General features: G+C 35.6%; 1 protein-coding gene across 1 annotated transcript in view; it reads left to right on the forward strand.

Annotated features, from left to right (window-relative positions):
* LOC145669212 (uncharacterized) overlaps nucleotides 1-24,568 on the forward strand; it is a 213,228-nt gene that overhangs the window by 165,978 nt on the left and 22,682 nt on the right. The window contains exons 2-4 of the mRNA XM_081737539.1: nucleotides 11,484-11,675; nucleotides 19,749-19,985; nucleotides 21,080-21,283. Coding sequence (XP_081593665.1) covers nucleotides 11,484-11,675; nucleotides 19,749-19,985; nucleotides 21,080-21,283 — 633 coding nt within the window. The remainder of the gene's footprint in view (nucleotides 1-11,483; nucleotides 11,676-19,748; nucleotides 19,986-21,079; nucleotides 21,284-24,568) is intronic.

A 24,568-nucleotide genomic window follows, 5' to 3' on the forward strand; every position in this document is an offset into this window, starting at 1 on the left:
GTCTAAAGAATAAAAGTTTCCTTAATCGGAATGACACTTCAGATGAAAATTGAATGTGTTATGAACATCATAAATAGTCAGAGCAATACTTGGATCAGATCAACGTCTAGGACGGTTTCTTATACCACCTCTCTACCCGTAGGTGTCATTGCTGGTATGAAGGTAGTGAGCCATCAGGTCTTCTCAGACAAGGTGAAACTATTAATGCTGAACTCCATTAAATGCACTGCAAATTTGTTTCCAAACATCCAGTAATTATCAACAGACATGATGTCCTTTAAGTTCATTGCCTTTGGTGTGGGAGATCCGGGTTCGGTTCTAGGCTGAAGCCAGGGCGGATCCAGGGGGTGATCGGAGCGATCGTCCCCCAGAAGAGAAAACTTTCTTATTTTATATATAAGTAAAACCCATCCGAGAGTTTGGAGCTCTTAAAAGTAGCTCTAAGTAGGAGTATTACAACCCACCGACCTCCCCAGAAGTCCATCCTGGATCCGCCCCTGGCGGGAGCTCATCTGCTTCGGATCCCATGTTAAGCTGTAGGTCCACGTTTTATACAGGTTCAGCTTCGCTTCTGAAAGGAGTGCTAAACTCAAAATTAAATAAAATCAATCCTTATGTTCATGATTGTTCTTTTCTGCATTTAACGCAAAGAACGTTGCAGGAACTCTTATGAGTTGCAGCATAAAACCCATCCCCCCATATTGTGCTGTCATCGCTCCCTCCGTCTACCATTTGTCCCGGCATTTTGATTACTTATTGGGAGGTAAGATCTTCCCTCATTGGGTTTGGCGTTCCAACGTGCAGTTGAAGATTCTTCCCATTGCAGACTCGAGGCTTTTTTCGACACGGATCCAATTATTGGCTCAGTGATGGTAAAAATGAGTGGTTACGAACAACAATTATTTTGATTAAACAGGTATCCTATGTACTATTCATTTATTTGGTTTTCACAAATAACGTACCTGGGGTAGACATTTCATTTGCACCAATTTAGTATTTCTTTGTGAGATACATACAAAACATCTCATGAACTTTTCTTCATATAGCTTTTATATCGAATCAAAAGTATGGAAAGACGTTACAATCGTGTATATATGAAAAATATATCGTAGACTGCAATCGTCATTAAGGAAGTATCACTACCTTGCTGAAAAGTTTCATTATAGGGCAAGTTTGACTAATTCTATTTAAGTTTTCTTGCTTATTTCAATAATAATGTCAGTGTTGCTGACAGATAATGCGAAGTTCTCTGTTATTTTACAATATTCTTTCTTTTTTTTTTCTTTTATAAAGCAGTCGATGTCTGGAAAATTTTCCGATTCATAAAAACATACTCCAATTATTCTTGCATCGTTGTTTAACCATAAAAGTTATTGGTAATAAATATTGTCTGAAAAAGTTTCATGAAGTGAAAATCTAATGATTTCTGCAAAAATGTTTCAAAAAGTTCAATGTGTTCTTCCCTCAGAATTCACCTTTGATCTCACAAAATCATATTTTGTCAGTTTAATACGCGTAAGACGAAGTTTTCTCATACTTTTCTGGATTTCCATACTTACAACATATCGTCGACAGCGTCACAAAGTGTCGTATCTAAAAAAAAATCGAAAATTGAGATATTTTACTATGTAGTTGCGTACACTGACTTCTACAATTTCCCAAAACGATACATCTGTAATGTGCATTGTTTTGACGGTGGTGATGACGTCACTGTGTCGTATCTTAAGATGAAGCATATGAACCGTTTTCACAAACAGTCGTATCTTGAGTTACGACAGTTTGTGAGCAACAGATCTTTCGCAACTGGACAGATACGCCTATATTCAAAGCAATTTGTTTATATATACAAAGTGGCCCAAAAGTAGGTATACAGTCCCGTACTGATAAACTCATTGCTTTTTATATCATTTCTTATTATTATCCATCAGGTAGACTTAGTTTCTTTATCATTTGTTCCTAATGTATTTTTACTTATATCTTAAGCTCGGAACAGCCGAAGCAAATAAGCTTATAAACTAGAATGTTATACTTGATCAGTGCAGGGCTGTATATATATATATATATATATATATATATATATATATATATATATATATATATATATATATATATATATACGGCAAGGGCCTCTTCAGGTTGCGGAGCGATATGACATGACATTTTTGAGTTTTACGTTCGGTTAGGCTAAAGAAGACGGTGATTATGAGAAGTGAATGAAATGATGGAATGAAGAAAGTGGGAGGAAACGGGAGAACCCCGCGGAAACCCACGCATACGCTGTTTGTCCACCACAAAGTTCACTTGGCGGGAGCAGGGTTGGAACCCGCGTCCCCCTGAACCAGAGATGAACGCTCTACCACTGAGCCACCGCGGCCCCAGGTTGCGGATCGAGGAGAAGGCCTTTAGATATAGAGGTTAGCTGCGAAGATACTGAATAAGCAGTCGCGGGCAGACAAGGAGTGGCCCTCCAGCTTGGGGGTTTGGGTGAGCCTAACAAACTCATCCTGTAATAGAAAAAAAGACACTTTTTCAGAAACAATCACAGAAGCCTCGGACCAAGACTGATAACTTGGCACGACATCAGCAAAAGAAAATGAACATGAGATTTGGAACATGGAATATTAGAATTCTTTATAGGGAGGCGCGTTAAAATCCGTAACGAATGAGTTAGAGAAATACAGGATGGACCTAGTAGGAGTTCAGGTTGGTTGCTATGATGGAGTATGCGGTGCAAACACGTAAGAACATCAGAGAAATTTCTCTCCGATTCTTTGAATCTAGGCATGGACAAAATGAGGGAGATTCAGTCCACAGTGCTATAAGCACATCTATTAAGCACTGTGGCAGTAATTTTGTACCCTCGCAACTTGAACCGATTGTTAAACTGGCAAGGAAAAAGAACCCATATACCGTTCATTGTGTTGACAGAAACGATGTATGAGACTAGTTCTCTGTCCCAATGTCTTTGTATTCTGTCAGTTAGACGTGACGAAAATGGAGATCCAATCAATTGGACGGAAATGCGCGAAGTGAAAGTGAACAAAGACTATCCAAACGGCATTCAGTTTAAGACAAGTCATTTTGAGGACACTTACATGACTGTTTCCCTGAAAAGAACGCAGATTGAATCCACTAGATAGAGGTTCTTACTTTGCAGACTTGTCAAAAATTATCGCTCCAGAGAAGTACGAGGACTCGTTTTGATTGATTGATTGATTGATTTTAACGTCCCTTTCAGCAGCGAGGCTATATGAGACATGGACTTACTGATTAACGTGGAATCCGAACTCCCGCCGGGAATCGAACTCGGGTCTCCCACGCCTACGAGGACTCGTTATCATTGTTTCCGGGCCCAACTCCAATCATTCGAAACCCTGAACATGTTCAATTTTACAGAAACTTATCACATTAGCCATCCTTCTCAAGTGCAATATCAAAGCATGCAATTTGCAAATTACTTTGCAAGATTTTATATTCTGGCAATGACAACTTGATAGCATTATTTTTTTGTTATGGTTAGTATGCTCTTAATATTGTGTTTCTTATGTGTTCTCAGGAATTTCGTTTTACCCTCAAGAATCTCAGGAAGCATTTGTTAAATTATTTTGTATAATAAACACGAAGTTTTTCAATAAAAGTGCAATATATTCCGGTTGTTCATCTATTAATGTAGTGCTCAGTATAAAACATATGCGTCGTATCTTTCATACAAGAGAGGATTACCATCGTCACAAACTGTCGTATCTTTTTCCCGCCAAATTTTCCACAAGCTTTTACAGGAAAATTCCATAAAACTTTCTACACTGATTTCTTATGATTTAAGTTACAACTTGGTAAATTTTCTCTCCTTTCGGTAAAATAGATTTTGAGTTATGGCTGTTCAAAATTGTGTGAAAACCTAAAAATCGCTCTCCTGAAAAGTTTAGAAAACTGAGATACGACAGTTTGTGACGCTGTCGACGATATATAAATAAGTAGAGGTAAATTCAAGTACTTACTGTAAATTTTTGACTACTCAAAATCCCAGTTTAAATAACTCATGAAAACAAATACTGAACATTTTCTGAATATATTTATTTATTCATATATTCATTCAGAATGGAAAGTAAAATGAAACTAGTAAGCAAACTGATTTGTGTTGTTGTTCTTCGAATAAAATAATAAACGTAAAAAGCTGCGCTATTAGCGCTGCGTTCTAAAAGCAACAAGTATTTCATTTTAATTTACAAAATAAAAATATATATTTCTTTTTGTGGTATATGTATTTGTACTATCGAATAGTTATTATTTCTTTTTATTATATATGTATTTGTTCTATCGAATAGTTATTATTTCTAATACATAATAATGGTAGTTTTACAATACAAAATTTCTGCTCTATGATATTGATTATACAAAACTTCAATATTGAAATTATAATTTACGACTGTAAAAATCAAACCATTTCCCCTCATTTTCTGTTACAAAAATTACCCTCATAAGGAATTTAAGTACTTATTTCATTACACAGGCAAGCCTATATGAAGAAATAGTGGAATTTTCCGTTTTTGAAATAATTGATGAAACCACAAAAGTTTCTTTTTGCTTTCTTGTTGCATTTTAAACAATAGGACGGGATATTTGTACTCTACGAACTCGATATAGGTTCTCTGCACTTTACACACACTTCCTCCCCACACAGAGAGAAACAGTATGTACGTTTTAACTTGCCTACTTGAAATATTAGAAAAATTTTCGGTTCCCGAAAGCTAATTGGAAAAATTATAATTTGTTGCTGTCTAACTTTCCTCTACAGGAATTCAATTTTGTAGCTCAATGTGCAGTTAAGTATACTGGAAAATTTTTCACCTAACGTCACTATATATAATATTCAAAATTGTATAGTTTATGGAAAGTTTTTCTACTTGTTACTACATCGTAATGAAAATTTTCTGATCAATGAAAATTCCATTCACTTGTTTCTACAGAGTAATAAAACTTTCCGATTCACAAAAAAATGTTTTACTTTTTGCTTGAAAATGATGACAATTTTCAGACGTATAAAAAGTTTTTCAATTTTCCTATACACGACAGAAATTTTTTCGATTCATGAAAATTGTTTCACTTGTTCCTACATAGTACTGGAAATTTTGTGAGCCATGATAATTTTCAGATTCTCTAAACGACTTTTCACTTTTTAACATTTTTGTACATGAATTCAATCAATTTTGTAGTTAATGAAGAATTGTTAGTTACCATTGATTTAGAATGGTAACTAGAACGGAAGATTTTCCGGAAAAATATAGCGGAAAATTTTTAACCTTACATCACTAGATATCGTCGCATGAGAAATAGAGAAACGTAACTCCATTTTCGTGGGTTTACAGACGAGAGGACAAAAATATTGTTTTCTTAGAAAGATGTGTTTTTAATAAGATGGTAATTGAGCTACATTACAACAGATGATCGACAAGGAGAACAGATGACGTTACATTCCATTTACACCAAGTGGGACTTTCAAAATTACGTCCAAACATGAAGAAAACGACAACCGCATTTTTGGAGTTACGTTCCCCTGGTTCTCTTGCGACGATATATACCTTGATTTTACATCACTAACTTTAAAATTCTAAATAAAATTTCATTTTCCCGTATTATTATTATTATTTGACTCTAAAAAGTTATTTCCAAGCTTTCTGTGCCTTTTAAAACAAACACATTTCAAATACATAACGGATATCTAGGTAATGTCTTTTTTATGTTTATGGATAGGTTGTTTCCACGTTCTAATTTCCTTTTTCTTTTTCTTTTTCTCTTTCTTTTTTCAATTTTCGCTTGTAAGCCTATGGACGAGTATATTTAAAAGTAGCTTCATTTGGATTCAGCATCTTGAAATTAGTATAAAATGTGTAATTAGAAATTTATTTGGGTGAGCACTTTTGTCATGATAAGTAGTTCTTTGGATGCGAATAGCGAATTAAATAAGGTTGAAGAAAATAATGAAATAATATAAAATATGATTGTGCTTTACTCCAACACACAGCTCTTTTGTTAACATATACTTCTAAATTTCTAACCATTTCATATTGAAAAAAAAAGTATTAAAAGCTAAGTATGTTCTGGGAGATAGTTAGATATATTTCAACAATAAATTTATTGGAGTACTTTCTTTGAAGATTCAGCAATAGATATTTTTATTTCTTTACGAATTACTTTCTCGCAAAGTGCCAATTAGATACGTGCCACTGAGAATCACTACTAATATTAATGGTATTCCCTACCATCAAATGATAACATCAAAAGACAGACATTACGAAGAAACATTGATATAATTTTCGTTCATTTATATTAATATCTAGTGTGTAATAAATATAACAACTGAACAAAATCTTAGCGCCAATCTGCCAAATATTTCTGGTTTCTCCAATGTACTGTATCTTTAGATGGATTATTTGCCCAAAACCATTGAAATATAGTATCATGCAAACATCAATGAGATCATTGTTCTAGATACTCTACAATACTATGAAATAACCAATGTTACCAACCTAACACAAATATATATATATATATATATATATATATATATATATATATATATATATATATATATATATATATATATATATATTTAAAAATGCACTACATAAGACTATTGTGTGTTTCAAATGTGCATATTAAACTAAATCGTATAACATCAAGTTTATTATTTCGTGTTACAAACTAAGAACGTCACTGTATTACAAACATCCAAATTTTGGAGTCCTTTATAACAGTAGCAACACAAGGGACAATACGAACAACAAATACTTAAAGAATCTTAGTGTCAAATAGTATGATCATGAGATAGCGTATTTCGAACTAATAAGAACAAAGTTACATTGAATTTTAAAATTTGTTTTCAATGCTTTAGATAAACATAACATCTAGTAGCATAGATGTTTCTCAAAAGACATGAAAATTATAACATGCCGTTTGATATCGGAAACTGTTCCGGAGATATAAGAAACATGGGTAAAAATGGCTGCACTTTAAAAAAAAAAATAACAACGCGTTTGTGGGAAAATTTAAAATTACTGTTAGTTCCCTTTGCTTTAATAATATTACAGCAACAGCTTTAGGTAGTTGAAATTGCAGCTTCTTGTAGTTGTATGATTTTAAGTAGTCGCAATCATACTTTTGAGAAAGGTTTAAATTTTCGATTCCCTATATCCCTTTTCCTATTTATTCTAAATGTATCATATCATGCTCATAGTAGAATAAGGCACTTTAGATCTGTATTATTCCGCTAATCTCACTTGCTTTAGTACTGTTGCTCACGAAATGATAATCGAAGTGGTGTTTATTGATACTGAAGCATCTAGAATTCGTAACATTGAATAGTAAGTAAGGTACTGTAAAATTCCGTTTAATATGTAGATGTGAAATACGTAATAACTGACGTAGTTCTGTTTGAAAAAAAAAAATATTTTCGTTGGGTTGGCGACGCTGTTAATCTGATGGTATTGTAGGGTATTTCATACCATGTTTCCCTATTGTTATTCGCATCACACAAAATTTCAGCTGGTTTTTCTCTCTTAGAAAATTACAAGGGTGTTACAAGATCGTGGTATAGATGTGAAGCAACATAGTCTAGTAGCCAGTAACATTTCTGAATACAATCATTGCTGGGAGGAAATTATTGTTCAATTGGTTAATTGGGTACATAAGAAGGATAAGAATTTTGGGTGGACACTTCTTACCCCCACTTTTTCAGGAATGACGTCATTCAAGATGATTACCTGATAACCCTGATATGGCTTAAAGTATCCAAATGGAACGTCCAAGAGATCTAAAACTGAAGTAAATCTACTAGAATTGGCTCCCTGTCATGACTTGGGATTCATATATATATATATATATATATATATATATATATATATATATATATATATATATATATATATATAAATTAGTATAATGTATATAGGTTAATACAGTGTGTCCGTAAAGTCATGGTGCATTTTTGACTGGTCACAGGAAAGCAACAAAAGAAGATAGAAACGTGAAATCTTCACCAAATAAAAGGAAAACATCCAAGTTTCCGTAGTATAATATGAAAGTGCGTGCACACGCAGGCACGAACTGCTAAGCAGTCCACGACAGCCGAGATTTGGACTGTACAGAGGGAAGTTCAGCGTGTTCTGTGGCTTGCTAAATTCGAATCCGTGACCAAAGTGCAACGTGAATATCGTCACATGTGCAACGAAGCGCCACCACATAGCAATAATATTACTCGGTGTCGGTGGAATAAGCAGTTGAAGGATACTGGCAATTTGTTGGACAAACCCCGTTCTGGTAGGCCGTCGGTATGTGACGAGTCTCTAGAGGCTATACAGGAGAGCTATCTAAGGAGCCCCCAAAAATCTGTGAATACGTGTGCTTGACATTTACACCTAACCAATACTACAGTTCATACGGTGTGAAAGAAACGTCTACGTTTTTCGGGTTACAAAGTGCAGCTGTTGGACACTATTAAGTCGGAGGATGGACTCAAACGATTTGTGTTTGCTTCAGATATGCTTCATAAAATCGAAAATAATGACCGATTTTTTTCATAAGATTGTGTTTATTGATGATACGACATACCATGTCTGTAGATATGTTCATCACTATAACGTCCGAATATGAACTGCTGAAAATCCTCGTGCCTACGTTGAGTACGAACCTAACACACCTAAATTGAATGTGTGATGTGACCTGACGTATGATAAAGTGATAGGCTCATTTTTCTTTGCGGAGCAGACTGTGATGGTAAAAAGCTACTTGAAATGTTGCAATTGTATGCAATGCTACAATTTCCAGAGGGTACCATCTTTCAACATGACGTCGCTCCTCCACACTAAGTCGACATTGTTCGTGAGTTTCTGGATACAACAATCCTCCAGCGGTGGATAAACAGAGGGTCTGTCAAACCATGGCCACCACGATGCCTGGGTCTGCGCCCTTACACTTTTGTAATGGTAATACTTCCTTCATAATTTAGTCACTCAAGTTGCGGTGGCTAATAAAGCCAGGGAACAGATTTTCAGTTTTTGCTCCATAGGTGATGAAATATATGATTCGTACAGGTTAACACGTTATGTTGAGAAGGATGCTCGCATCTGGGATACTTACACCACATAGAATTTGCAGCATTCGAAAAGAAAGTGATTACTAACAATGAAGAAAAACAAAAATGTACCAACATCAATTCAAAAGCTGCAATAAACAAGATCATTATAATAGCTCAAATTCGAGGGGATGGATTTGAATGAGCTATTCCACTATGAAATTTCTGATTCGTATACACTTTTTGGCAGAAACACTCGGAAATGATATGTGCGCAGTGCTGGCTGCATTTCATGCTCTCAAAGAAGAAGATTGTACTGGTAAGTTCGGCATAAACAAAGCTGCTATGAACTGCAACCCAGTCAATTTTTTGAAAAGTTTTAGTACATCACAGTATAAGGTACAATTGGACACTATCATGAAATCAGCTGAAGAATAATTTGTGCAGTTACTGAAGAAAGGAACATTGTAAGACATTAGATGAGTTCAGACTCTGGAAATACATTCATTTAAAAATATTTGTGTTGAAGACCTGTACCTCCGACAAGTATCTGTGCTAAGGGACATATTCTTCGACCTTTCTTTCTTACATACTTCCAAATTCACTGTACAGAAGGAGATGAAAACTTTGATCCTTAAAAATATGGTTTTGAAGGTATTGATGGTGTTCTTATGCCATCCAAATACATGGTTCAATTTTCAAATGACTTTGCTGGTGCATGTACATGTTTAAAGTACGCCACGTCTGGGTGTGAAATCCAAAATTTCATACTGTATGTAGTGAAAATGTCGAAGTGTAGAGGTAATAATAATAATAATAATAATAATAATAATAAACTGCAGAAATCCCTATGATGAGTGGTTAATAGACATGTATCTTCTTTTTGAAAAATATGATTGTTAAAAAACACTACCGTCATTTACGTTGACTTATACTAATTGCCAAATAACACTTCAGAATGCAAGTCATGACAGGGAGCAGTGCCGTGCCGTAGGAGGGAGCGCGCGCGGCGATGGCCCCGAGTGCCTAAGTAAGGGGGTGCAAAGTTCAGAAGGAAAAAGAAAAATATATAAAATGGAAGGAAAAAGTAATAAAAATTGCTCAAAATCAAGAAAAAGTAAGGTATATTTTTGAAATTTTCTTACGCTTCGTGCGCTTTGCGCATGGTGGCGCTTTGCGGCTGCTCTGTCGACCTTACTCATACGGATGCCGTCGTATACTCTCGCCCTGGGCCCTGATTTTCCATGGCACGGCACTGGCAGGGAGAAAATCCTATTCTTATGCTATATTTATTTAATTTTTCAACATGGAAAACATACTTTTTGGACATCAATATTGTTACTATAGCCCTCTCATACTCGAGACACAAGGTGTGTTATTCTGCATGGCATTTTACAAAACCAGGTGTGTCATTCCATGCATTAGAATAATCTAATGTACATTCAAAATTAATAAGCTTGGTTTACATGACTAGGATACATAGAATTCTGGTAGATTTATTTCATTTTTTGGTCTCTAGGACGTTCCATTTGGATGTTTTAAGCCATATCAGGGTTATCAGATAGCCATTTTGAATGACGTCATTCCTGAAAAGGTGTCGGAGGTGAGGAATGTCCACCCAAGATTTTTGTCCTTCTTATGCATCCAATTAACCAATTCAACAATAATTTCCTCCCTGCAATGATTTGCATACAGAAGTGTTACTGGCTCCAGGACTAACATGCTCTAACATACGCTACATTTAATACAAATTAGTGAAATTTATTGTCAGCACTATTATTCATGCACCTGTTCATAATCTTGATTTGAAAGGGAAAGAAGAATCTAAAGACGGGATTCAAGTCTAGAAAGTATAAATTTTCTTGCTTCTGGTCTTAAAAATAAATCCCCATTGAAATCCTGAGCAAATAAATAGGTATACGATCTAGCTTCCATTAACAAGAATTAAGATCGAAACTGTGACCATTCATATTGAGCCATCATGTCTTTAAAGTAAGATTCATGTTCGCTATCAAAATCACTGCTCAGCAGCCTTATTATGTAAGGATTTGCGTAAAAGCAGCGCTAAATTTGCTCTTTAGTTTGCGATAATCGGTGTAGTAGTTACATTTGCTATTTACATGTTTAGTATCACGTAGCGCTTCGCAAATTTTGCGAAAGTTAATACGAAATAGAGCTCTAGTTCATGTACAAAATATTTTTTTATGTCAAGTGTAGTTCCAGATTGGCAATATATAAGGATTTAAAAAGTTTCAAAAACTAGTGCAAGCCACGTCACCACTGCTGTTGAGAGATAATAAATCTTAGTTTCCTATGCTAAATCTTTATTTGTTTCCGTAACATATGCAACAAAAGTACCTAATGTTTTCTTTGGCAGTTACAACATTATAATTGTTCGTATTTCTCTTTTCAGCTATTAAATACAACGAGCATGATCCACAACCTTTTGTTTACCTCAACAAATATAGTTATTCGCTTCATTTGGGAAGACTCACATGGCTACAGGCGAAGTCCTACTGTCTCGGAATTAACGGTACATTGGCAAAAATTGATACACCAGGAAAAGCAAACTTCATTGCAAAAAACTTGGTTCAACATGATAAAGGTAAGAAATTTATTTTTGCAAATAATTATTCATTTTAAGTCGAGTTTCACGCTGTTGTCATAGGTTAGTAAGAGCTGGACAAACTTGGGGATAATACGAAAGAACAAAAATATATTTTATTGGTATTTTGTGCAATAACTTTATATGTTATTTGTTCGTACATTACTTCATATATTTCTTAATTATATTTCATACATTTTGATGTTGGTTCAGCATTTGGTAAATGTACGGTAGCCTATAGAGAAAAACCAACAGAGTCCATTCTACTAAAGTTCCAGGTATTCAAGCTTAAATATTGTATACTTAAAAACAGTAGACCCTCTTGAGAGAAGCCATATCAGTAAAAATTTAAATTTTGTTGGTACATCTAAAGGGAAGAAAACTTACTCAACGCAATAATTCTTGAATACATGGCTTAGCATATTAAATAAATTCTCTTCCCTTAGTTTGTAAGAAATTGTAGCGATAATATTGTACGTTTTACTGATGTGGCTTTCTTCAAAATTCATGCAGTGATAATAATGTGTTATATAACGGTTTTATACATTTATTTTTACACTCTGGTTTTCTACTGTACTCTTCACTAGTTTAAACAAGCTAAATATTGAAAGAGAGCAAGTTAAATTTTATTTAAAAATTTAAAACAGTTAATAACTTTTATTGTTAAAATATCAATACACTGGTAATATAATTTGAAAACAGAAATTTGATAGTGTGCTCAAAATGGCAAGATTCAAGAGTCAGGTAGAGACGAATGAGTTACTACGAGTCCCAATTCCAGTGTCACGTAATAACAGGCGTTGTAATACGGACTTTTCTCTAGTTTCAGTGATTCTAGAAGTTCTTGAAGTTTAAAGAGAAAGACCACAATTTAACATTTATAGTTTGTCAAGTTATTGATGAGAAATTGACTACCCAAGTTGAAGCACACGATGGTGGTATTATAGAAAGCCTGCATACTTCTGAATTATGCGGGAGAGTTGTTTGGTCACAGTATACTGTCAACTTAGGATATTTTAAATCTATTACACAATCAGGACTTTTCTTACTCTAATAACGTTCTGGTAGTTAGCCTCTGTGCTGATGTAAAATTCCATTGGAGAAGATATGGATCTTACATCCATTTGCAAAAGTGTTTACTGAGCTTTTGTGGTAGTTGCATTTTGTACGCATATTGTTTGTTCGGATTTTGTGCGGGGCATTCTGATTTTGTTGTTGAATTTTTCTAACGAGGTACAGTAAATGATCCTTTTAAAGGGATTCCTTGGCAGTGATGTGAGCATGGACATTCAAATTACCTCTTTGATACCTGCCACTTTGTGGGTTTCTAGAACGAGGCTGATCTCTCAGAATCATAATAAAGTTTGTTCTGTCTTTAACTACAATGCCATGGATAACGGGCTTCTTTCCTTGTATCCATCCTCCATAACACATATGCAACTTGCATGAGCCACGCAAGATGAATGATTTCTATATGTTTATTAAAAGTCGGTTGTATTTTGGGATGTTATCTTCAATAATCATAGTTATTCTTGTAAATAGGTATTTAGGTTACACTGTAGTTTACATAAATTTTTCCAGTTCAAAACTAAATGGTTTTGCAGCAAAAATTTCTGAAATTGCATATTGAATTAGGACGAGAATTTTTTCCCATAGACTGATTGAATATATATTAAAATGCAACAAACACTGATTTTGACTGCCAAAGAACACAATAAAACTATAGGCCTATATTTTATCTGTATTACTACCTAAGAACGGAGGCACTTCAGACATTTCTCCTACCCTGAGATTAGTTTTAGCGTACAGTAGCTGTATAGTCCATAATATTTTGTTTACTTAACGTATAACCGCTTGTGGACGACGACGTGAAATTCTTCACTCCGACAGTATCTCATGTGGTTCGGATTCCACAATTCAGCTGTAGGTCTGTGTTTCATATAGCCTCACTGCTGAAAGGAACGTTAACCTCAAATCCAATCCAAATTCATTGAACTTACAGTTGAAACGAATCATTGATTGCTCTGGAATGGTTTCATATCAAAAAGATAAAAGTCAGAAAAATCCAACACCAGAATGTGTGACGTGTGTTAGAGTCATGCTAGCTAAATCAAGCAATTTTAGCTTAGATTGAGCAACATAGGGGGTGAGCATTGTTATAAAGCGGTCTGGCAATTGAAGCAAAAATGTTTTCTTATGAAGAACGTGTCACTAATTTATTAAGCTGTTAACATAGTGGTTGCAGCCATAGTGATCTCAAATGGACAAAAATTGCACGTTGTATGTATCTAGAACGTTGTTACTGGAACTTTCGGAGCGGAGTGACTGATTCTGAGTTTCTTGGGAGGTGAACTGTTTGCATGCCACATGAGACTGCATTGTTTTGCAAATGCAGAGAAATATCTAACGCTCATTATCATTCATTATAATTTCCACAAAATCTTGTCTTTTAGGAGTAAAGCCCATCAAGTATTTTTACGGATGGCATCGTTCTATGGTCCTTATTCTCGTCTGTCAGGTACACATTTGAGGAGACAAATTCGGGTAACAATTCTTCCTCAGATATTTACTCTATGAAGAAATTGAAGAAATGGAAACTGAAAGTGACACAGTTCTGTAAGATGCTTCAGGAAACCTACTCCAGGTCAATTCGCCAAAGAAAATCTCAAACGTCTGTACTGAATAACAAAGCACTTAAATATTAGCAAATAGCAGCAGCAAATGCATATTAAGAAGCTTCCAAAATTCTCATTATACTTATTATTTTGGCACGGATTTTTCAATGCAATGTTATTTTCAGAGCATTATACAATTTTATTGGACATTTCCTCTTTGACCAAAGGTTGTAATTTACAGACATCATCGCGTAGAACTAGTTTTCAATATACCACATACCAAAAATCTCAAAAAAAAAAAAAAAAATATTTCTTCGTTAGGGAGATACAACGCTTCAAACAATGCGAAAATCAGCTGCTTACGTCACGGTAACGAAACCAGAGATTTTTAGCGTGACGTCACAGATCGGTATGTGTCTGTAAGTGGCATTGCAAGCTTCAGAGAATATTTTCGCATTATAGTTTCTTACTGTAAACTACAAATAAATTTAGTGGAATAGTGAAAGGAAAAGTGGAAACATAAGTAATACACTTACTGTATATAAATGTTAACGAGTTCATGAGACCTATTTTCCTAGTTTAAAATACATTAAAGATCATTTTTAATGTTCTAACATTACAAATAATTTATATATTTGTACACTTAAGCAGGATTACTTTATTATTGTTTTACACCAAAACGTTAGGAGTTTTAAGTACTATATTAGTTCAAATTGAATCACGTGCAGATTGAGAATATCTAGGCCACCATATTACAGCTTTGCTTTGTTTTGAAGATTCGTCGTGAATCTCCATACTATTATACTACGACTACAAATAAACGCTTTCTCACCAAAAAGCTCGTAATCCCTTTTTAAAAAATCATATCCTACTACAGCCTTACATTTTTCTACTATTTACTGTACATATTAGCAATTAATCACCTCATATTGCTACAACTATTTTTATCTTAATGCTACAAGAATCGCATTATATAGCGCTATACTTTTCTACTACAATTCTACAAGATTAATGCTTTTGTGGTGGTTTGAATTTGAAGAAAGCTGTAACGAATAGAGGCAGATAGATGGTTAGACTGCCGAAACAGCATCATAAACAAGATAAGTGCTCGAAAATTTTTCTTGTGACCTAGGCGCCGATTCTCAAACCTAGACACCATAATAATACAATATCGTACATGGGCCTACATTATTCTATCTTGAATTTAATTGTTTTAGGGGCCAGACTCGTATTTCCAAATAGTTTGACTAACTGGCTCCTAGGCTTTTTCTAGTCTGAACAAGAGGAATATTGACAAAAATTTGTTATGTATTAGGCCTAATGTGTTGGTACTTTGAAACTTTAACTTTTTCTTTCCAATAACCTCACACGAATAAGTATACGAACGTAAGTTTATTTATATTCTTTCTTTCATAAGCCCTGAAGTGATTAATGCTTGGTATATGGTGGTACATATTCAAAGGATTATATCGTGAGAGTATTGCGTTTTGTGTTCTGAGGTCCACACGCAAGAAAAACTTTGAAGATTAAAAAAAAAAAAAAAAAAACAACCTTTTGCTAAGTTTCGTCCGTGAAGTTTGATTTCTTTTATATTGCTTCACTCACTGGAACAGAATATTGTGTTTATTACTCGTCATGACATCACAAGCCTTCATTATCAAAGAACACAACGCTCACCTCTAGTTTGAGGTGTCCCCGGTTCGAACCCAGGCCATATGAATTTGTGGTGAACAACATCGTGTCTATGGATTTTCTCGTGACTCTGACATTTCCTCCCACATGACCATTCCACTCATTCTTTTATGATCATTCACTCTCATTAATCATCCGTCTCCCTTTGCCTACAGGACATATTCGTGGAACATAAAAGTAGAAATTTCATTTTATTTTATTCAGTAATAAGCCAAGTGTTACTAGTTGGTTGTCATTACTGTGTTTTGTATCTATTTATGATTTCAACGTTAACTCATGTGTTCAACACACTTCAGTCGATCTGTAAATATTCACATGGACTAATATAAACAATTTACGAGTAGGATCCATGGGATAAAGAAAACGACAGTAAGCACGGAGATATTGTGATGATAATATTGCTAATGTGTAAAATTGGTTCGATAATAGCACTGATGAATTCTCAGAATGCTCTATTATAATCTTCAGTTTGTGGGTCCTTGTGTTGAACTCAATAAAGGAATAAGATTGTTTTTACTTGGGGAAATGTTTTTTTTATCTATTAATTTCCTTGGACTCCCCGCCCCCCCGAACTATTGGATCCACGACGAACTTGCATACGAGAAATTAACACTCTACTATCAAATAACTATGCTTTTATATTGTTGATTTTTTCTTAAGAACGAATAAAATTCACTTCGTAAGGTCGGTCGGTGACTCAAACATGAGAAAAATTATTAGTTTATTATCTCAGGCTGCAAACAATATCAATAATATTGCACATTAGTACACTAAAACTTTGTTCTTAGGAATTCAAGTATATTCAAGTAATTGATAATAAATAAATAGACAAATAGCTTTCTTTCTTAAGAGAAGCCTTGAATTCTGTTACTTCTCTTATTCTTTGTGTTTTTAGCAATGTCATACATATTTGAAAAACATGCATCGTATCTTTCACTAAGCCGTTTCCCTAGTGAGCGGAGTAGCCATTTTGCCCTGTACCGACGTATGACGTACAAACATGGTGGTCATTGTTTTAAGCGCACGAGTAGCAGACCGGAATTCAATCGCAAATTTCAACTAATTAGAATCATCGCATGAGCGAAAGAATGTATTCTCCATAATCAGCTGGCTCTGAAGTTTTTTAGAGCAATAAAAAAATCAGTGGAAATGTCCATTGCATACATTATAGCAAAATGAGAAGGAAAGTTAAATCTCCTCTTTTGGAACCACTAAACCTGTTAACAGCAAATGAGCGAGATCGTTAAGCGATGGCTTTGGTTTTATTTAACATTCTGTGTATTGTCTCCAATTGTTTCCATGCACTGAAACTCAACCTATGTGTATTAGTAATATCTTACCATAGCCTTCAATGACTAGGACTACACAATCAGAATCTTCGTCGAATCGGTCATTGCATGATAGTCTACTAGCCATTCAATACAGAACCATTAATTAATCGACCAGGGTGTATGTTGTTTCCTTTTCACTATGTTCGGAGCTTGCAGGAAGACAATATTCCTAGGACGTAAGTAAATGGCTACAGTCCACGCTTTGGAAATGGGAGACTCATGTTGGACTCAAGGGGACAGATCATGTTGGACCTCACGACAAACTGTAGGTCTAGACATTGAAATGTATCTATTTTGTGGACACTACCCATTGGGATCTAATGGCCTGAAAGCTTTTGAAATTACAGTTTATTAGAAAAGATTAACAGGCACATTTCATGGTTGGAAGGGAGCAACAAGAGAAATAAAACCCAAATACGTCTACAATGTAAACAAAGAAGTATCTTCAGAACAATAAAGCTGATTTACGATCTCATGTGTAGACAAACGTTTATGTGCGTTCGCTACAGATAATACTAATCAACTTATCATTCAACATGAACATAATTCGAAATTTTAGAACACAGAATTACCTATATTGATAGATTCTCTCTTTCTTTCTCTTAATATCCCCCCTCACACACACACCCTTCTTGCGGGAGAAAGCGGGCTCGTCCGGCCAAAATCGCCACATTTACAAATAAGCTATGTGAGAACAAGCATAACATTAGTGCTCCGCTGTATGGGACGTTATTAATAACTGAAAGTAGCAATTCTGGCTTGAAAGCAAGCCAAAATCGCTACTTTTACAAATAAGTTTTTGCGGAAACGAAAAGAGTGTCGATCGTTAGTGCTACAGTAATGCTGGTTAGTGGTACTAGCACAATGTTAGTGCTCCTACGTACAGGTAGTTATTAAATTAAAGTTATGATTCTGGCCTTACGTCAAGAAAAAGTTGCAACTTTTTAAACTATGTTTTGGGGAGAACAAAAGAGGCGACAATCGTTAGTGCTATTGTCAACCCCTTCCACTAATTCTTATAATTGAAGTTATAAAAGTGTATTATAAATAGCTTATCATTATATAACTTTCAAAACATCAATATAGTATTTTTCTAACCGTACGTGATGCTACAATAGTTTAAATTTTATGAGAGGTGCAGCTCGTCATTGTGCAATTTGGCACCGGGAGGCTATGACGAGCTAGACTCGTCATTTCAGGGCAAAGGGTTAATACTAGTTAGTGCTTCAAGCACTGTGTTAAAGTTATTAACAAATTAAACTGGTATTCTGGCTTGACGTCAGGAAGAAACCGCTACTTTTATAAATGAGCTTTGTAGAAAACGAAAGAGTGTCAATCATTAGTGCTATGTCAGTGCTAATTAGCACTTTATTAACTTTCCCAATGTATGATTACCACTATTATGCTTGTAGCACTAACCAGTATTAACGATTTATACTCTCTGCATTTTTCGCACAACTTATTTATAAAACTATCGCTTTAGCTTTAATATCTTGTTGAAATTCCACATTTATTTGCTAATGTTTTCCCGTACTTAGCAGCATTAATGTTGTGTTTGTAGCACTATGCAGCACTAATATTGCATTAACCGTTAACCATATATTAGTTTTTCGCAAAAAATTATTTGTAAAAGTTGACATTTTGGTTTGACGTCAAGCCAGTATCTCCACATTAAGTTGTTAATAATTTTCCGTGTGTAGGAACACTAACGGTGTACTTGTAACGGTAGCAACAATGATTTATACCCTTTTTGGTTTCCTCAAAACTTATTTAAAACTGGCGATTTTAATTTGACGTCAAGCAAAAATCTTCACTATTTGTTAATAACTTTCCGTAGGTAGAAGCACTAACGTTGTGCTCGTAGCACTGATTTATCATTAACGATTAATATAAATTGTATTGTGATTCTCGGATGTGGCGACTTTGACAATAAACGTGTGAATCAGGGGGAAAATAATTTTAATATTGTTTACTCGCGCTGACCTATTTATTCTTTCTAATGTTATTTTACAAATACTCATAACACCATTATACTAATTCCCATCACTGTACCTACTAATATTGCGATGTATTTTATTATTGGTTCAGTGGCGTATTTAGGGGGGGCTTCCGGGCTTAAGCCCCTCCCGAAATCTTACTTACTATAGTAAAGTATATGAAATATCTTGCAGAATTTTCACATTTTCAGGCAAAGCCCCCCCCCCGAAAGTTAGCAAAGCCCTCCCCGAAACAAAATCGTAAATACGCCACTGGTTATTACACTTAAAAAAAGAAACAACGTCGATATAGTAGCCTATTATGTTTTTTTTTTTTTTTTGTGTGTGTGTGTGTTTTTCCTGATTTTATACTGTAACCTAATCCTGCAACTGACGAAAAGCTACTAACATTTAATGATACAATATTAAGAATACTAAATTTTAATTTTCTCTTTTCAGGCGCTCAAAATATCTGGGTTGGTGGCCGTCGTCTTGCCGACACTTGGAAATGGATTCTACCAAAGAATTCTGAAGATATCCCTCCAAAAAATAGTCTTGGTTTTCCATCCTGGGTGAAAGAGGACAGAAAATTAAAATCAATCCCAGCCTGCTTAACCATTCGTGTGCATGGATACGACTTACTATTCCGTCCTTCAGATTGTATAGCATCTGAAATGTTCCTCTGTGAAAGAGATGGTAAGAACATATTTTGTTAGTTGTATTATTTGGAAAATACGAAGTCTTTACTGCCCTACGTTCTGTCCACTCATTCATTTTTTAAATCTATGTTACGCGTAGAAAGTATATGTCATGAATTGATGACTACAGAAACCGGGCAGATCCCAAAGCTTATATTCATTGGAAATCTCAGTTTTTAGTGCAGCCTCCAAAACGTGCAGAAATAACTCATTTTTACAATAAGGAAGTATGTTTAATCTACATCCCTACTTGAAAAAACTATTATAATTATTTACTCTTTATGGTTATTTCATTCCATTCAAATATTCTATAGGGTGTTCATAAAAGTAGTACCGATTTCGATAGGATATAACTGATACCAAGTCTTTCAGAGCCAACTGAGTTAGCTGATCCCAAGGCCAACTCAGTCTTCTCTTTTGTAATTTTATATTCAGCGACCCACAACAGTGATATTCTCCCTTTCAAGAGGTTTCTTTCATCATTCTGTTCCTTGCTTTTATTTTCAGTTATCACACAGCAGCAGTGGCGACGCTTGAGGGAAGTCACATTGGTAAAAATAAATATATTGCTATAACTAGTGCAGTGGTGCCCACCCCCCTTATGTCCATGACGCACCCCCCAATTGTCTATCCGTAGGTGTTCTTCCATGAAAAAATCTTCTGTTCGATTAATTTTTACACCCCCTCAAACATATTTATATAGATTTTTACCCCCCCCCCAATATTTCAATGACGCAGTTTGCGTCATAGCCCCCCTCTGTGGGCACCCCTGACTAGTGGAAGAGAGATTGCTTAATGTACAAATTCTACTATACAGCTTTCTGAAGCTGTGTGAAGTTGTAGCGATAACATTAAAAATGTTTACTACTGTGGCTTCTTTTAATGGCCTCCACTGTACAATAGTAGGAAATATAATGTAAAGTCATCAATGAACATAATATTAAATTAAGTAATGTGTAAAGCAGTTCTGTACGCAATATGAAAATGTGTAATTAATCAATGTCCGTTTGTCACTCACTGTGATAATCGAATTAATAAAAAATATAATTTATTAGCTACATTTGATGTTAATAATATTATTATATCTTCCAGTTGAAAACGAATTAAGCAAAGAAAATTTGCAATCACGAAGTACAGTGGATGTATACAAGAACAAGAGGTATACATACTATCGTCATAAAGCCAACCACCATAGAGCTGTAGTCATCTGTTCATCCTTCCACACAAGTCTTGCTAGCATCACCGATCCGGACGTTGGGAAGCATGTACACAACTTCATGCAAAATACCTCACCAGGTAAGAACGAGGAATTCTTTATGAAAATACTACAACTTTGAATTGTCTTGACTTAAAATGATCTTGATAATCACTGTAGGTTCACTTCGACCGACTCTAGTACGAATATTGTAGAATAATAGTTCACTGTCTCAATACATCAAATTAATTTCGCGATTATGTCATATTCGACGAAAGAGTATAGTTACACCGTCCAGACACTTAACGTCGTTCAACACAGCCGCTGTTGAGCCATAGTTCTCTGCCCTGTCTCCAATTGCTATTTCTAGGAGCCGCACATAATGGATACCAGAGTTCCATTTGCTAATCAATTTACCGTCCTTTCATTCTGTAAAAATTTCGTAAATGTGGAGTCAAATCTATGGCTCCTTCTTGGTAATGTGTTTTTATTGTGCAGCGATATACAGTATTAAGCAGTGTTTTTGGGAATGGTGAGTAATAAGAATTCAGATTATATTAGTGTGGCACACGGGGTAGAACCGCAAAACAAACTGTTGTTTTAGTAGCAATGGATTGTAGGTTTTCAACGTAACAGTTAGTTATAAGACTACCAGTGGTGGCTATAACAGTCTCGTAAAGCCTGCAGTGCGGGGACTTCTTGCAATTATGAAATTAGATTAGCATTCAACTTGTTTTTTCAGTTTTACTGAAAATAATAAAGAGGCGGTTTCGCCGTCACTGCTCACTGTACAAGCATTTGAAATGAAACGATTTTGCTGATCTAGTTTACACGTGCTCCACATTGAACTTGTACTTTATTACTGTCATTCGGTCATACACCTTTAACAACAATTGTGTTCGCTTAGCCTGAATTATGAGCTATTAAGAATTCTCAAGTAACCACGAACATATCTGTCAGTTGTTGCACATATCAGCATGTCTCTTGTCTTTATAGAACGTTATCGTCATATATATATCGGAAAAAATGCTACTTACCAGATTAATAGGTGTTGGAACACCTTTTGGCCTTAGAACAAATATGATGATCGTGGAATGAGGTCACAGAGGTCGTGAATGGTATCAAGTAGAATATTTCACTACTCTCCGTACAAAGCATTACTCAATTTCGTGAGAGAAGATGGAGGCAAAAATGTGCTCTGGATTTGTGTCTCCAAAACGAACCTAGATGTTCAATTATGCTTAGGTATGGGGATTGTGCGGGCAAGGTGAGGTGTTCAACATCATCTTGATGTACCTTAAACCACATCACAACAGCTTTAGCTGTGTAAATGTTCGCATTTTCATCCTGGAATAAGGTGTCATTGACCGGAAACAATATCTACACTATAGGATGCACATTGTCCCCAAAAATGGTGACATGGGCAGTGACGGTAAGTGTCAGCACAGGGCCCATTGAAAACCAGGATATTGCAGCCCACGGTATCGCAACCGCTGCCATATTTCATGGTTGAGTGGAGACACTGAGGACAATATAGTTCTTTAGGCGTCCGTCACACATAAACGCTGTCTATGGCTTGATATAAGGTAAGCGATGACTTGTCGGTTGATAGGGCTATTACACGCTTCAAGTCATCAGCAGTCCATGTTAAATGTTCACGGCGACGTTGGGGTCGTTGTGAAATGTTATGGTCCCTTATTAGTAGATTCGCTCTTGCAGCTCGATACTGTATGTCTGTGTTGCGGTAGGCTGTGATTGTAGATATAGGCATGGAAGGTACTGCTTGAATTACTCTGTCACTTGCACTGTAGTCACACGAGGATTTTGAGTGACAATCTGCTTCAATTCTCGGAGGGACCTGTCACTAAGTCTGTAGCTTAGACACTCTCCCTCGCGATACATCCCACACATTTGCCATTTCCATCAAGCTTGCGCCACATAACCTAGCGTCAACAATTTAAACTCTTTAGAAATCAGAGAGATCGTCCATTGTACACTATCACCGTATATTCACTTTGCTGCACACTGCCATTCTATTGCTTACGGAGTTTGTCCCCATACATTAACACCAAAAGCGCGGCGCTGCATTCACACATCATCTCAAAAGCATGAGTACCATAAGTCGGTTAGTTGGCCCCTGGCCCCGTAAATTCTGTTACGCTAGGAATTTAGTTGAAATTAGTTCATTGTGTGGTGTTATTTCGCCAAATTTCATGGTTTTAATAGAAATAGTAATTTCGTACTATAGTATGGAAAAATTAATAATAGATTGTTGAGTTGTTGAGTTGATTTTAGTTTAGCGTCCCTTTCAGCAGCGAGGCTATATGAGATGTGGACCTACTGATTAACGTGGAATCCGAACCACATGAGCTCCCGCCGGGAATCGAACCCGAGTCTCCCACGCCAATAATAGATTGTAATTATCGATTTTGTATACAAACTTAGTCTCGCCAAAATATGCATAAAGAAGGATTAATTGCGATCATGTACGAATGAGACAGGAACAGAATTTTCTGTAGTTGTTGAGTCATCAGTACAAGTGGGAAGTACAAGAGTAGCGTCTGTTCTCAATTATTTTCGGTAAACATGGCACACCAAGAATTTCAGTTTAGCAGAAGATCTTCCAACCTAATGCGCTGTGATGACGCGCCTTCGCTAGTTTGGAAGAACGACGAGAAGTATTCGAAAGTCTCGAAAGTGAAATAATACTTAGCCTGAAATGACATGTATTCGGATTTTACAAGGTAGGCACAAAGTAACTTCCTATTTTAAATCTTTTTCCTTTGTAGGTGTATTGTAGGAAGAAATATTGTAGATATAAACTCATTTTTTTTTGCACACATGTAGTTTATATACCATTATCTTTCCAAAAGTTACAGCTCAATGTGTGCTCCAGTATTTTCTAGTCACTGTCTCAAAGGAACAGGTACGTTTGCTACGACCTATCTCAAGAACTGTAGGAACACCACTTATGACATCACGGATCTTATTCTCAAGTTCGCCAAGAATTTTGGTTTGCTACGATACACTTCTTCCTTAGCCCACTCAAATAAAAAGAAATTGCATGGGGCGAGATCTGAACTTTGTGCTGGCCATTCTGTGAGACCACGGTGACCTATCCACCCTCCTGCAAAGCGTTAATTAAGCCATTGTCTTACAGGAAAAGCGTAATGAGAGGGATCTTCATCTTGCATAAATAACAGTTCATGTAACTCGTCCCATTCAGGAATTGTAGGCCATGCAAAATTTTCCAACATTACCAGCTATCTTTCAGCGCTGATAGTATCTCTCAACAGATAGGGTTCAATAATGCGGGAAGAAGTTAATCTATACCACGCTGACACTTTCGGCTTACTCTGCATTTCTTCAACGGTCTCTTGGGATCG

This window comes from Thermobia domestica, chromosome 13 (genome assembly GCF_964235325.1).
Source record: "Thermobia domestica chromosome 13, izTheDome1.hap1.1, whole genome shotgun sequence".
NCBI classification, from domain to species: domain Eukaryota; kingdom Metazoa; phylum Arthropoda; class Insecta; order Zygentoma; family Lepismatidae; genus Thermobia; species Thermobia domestica.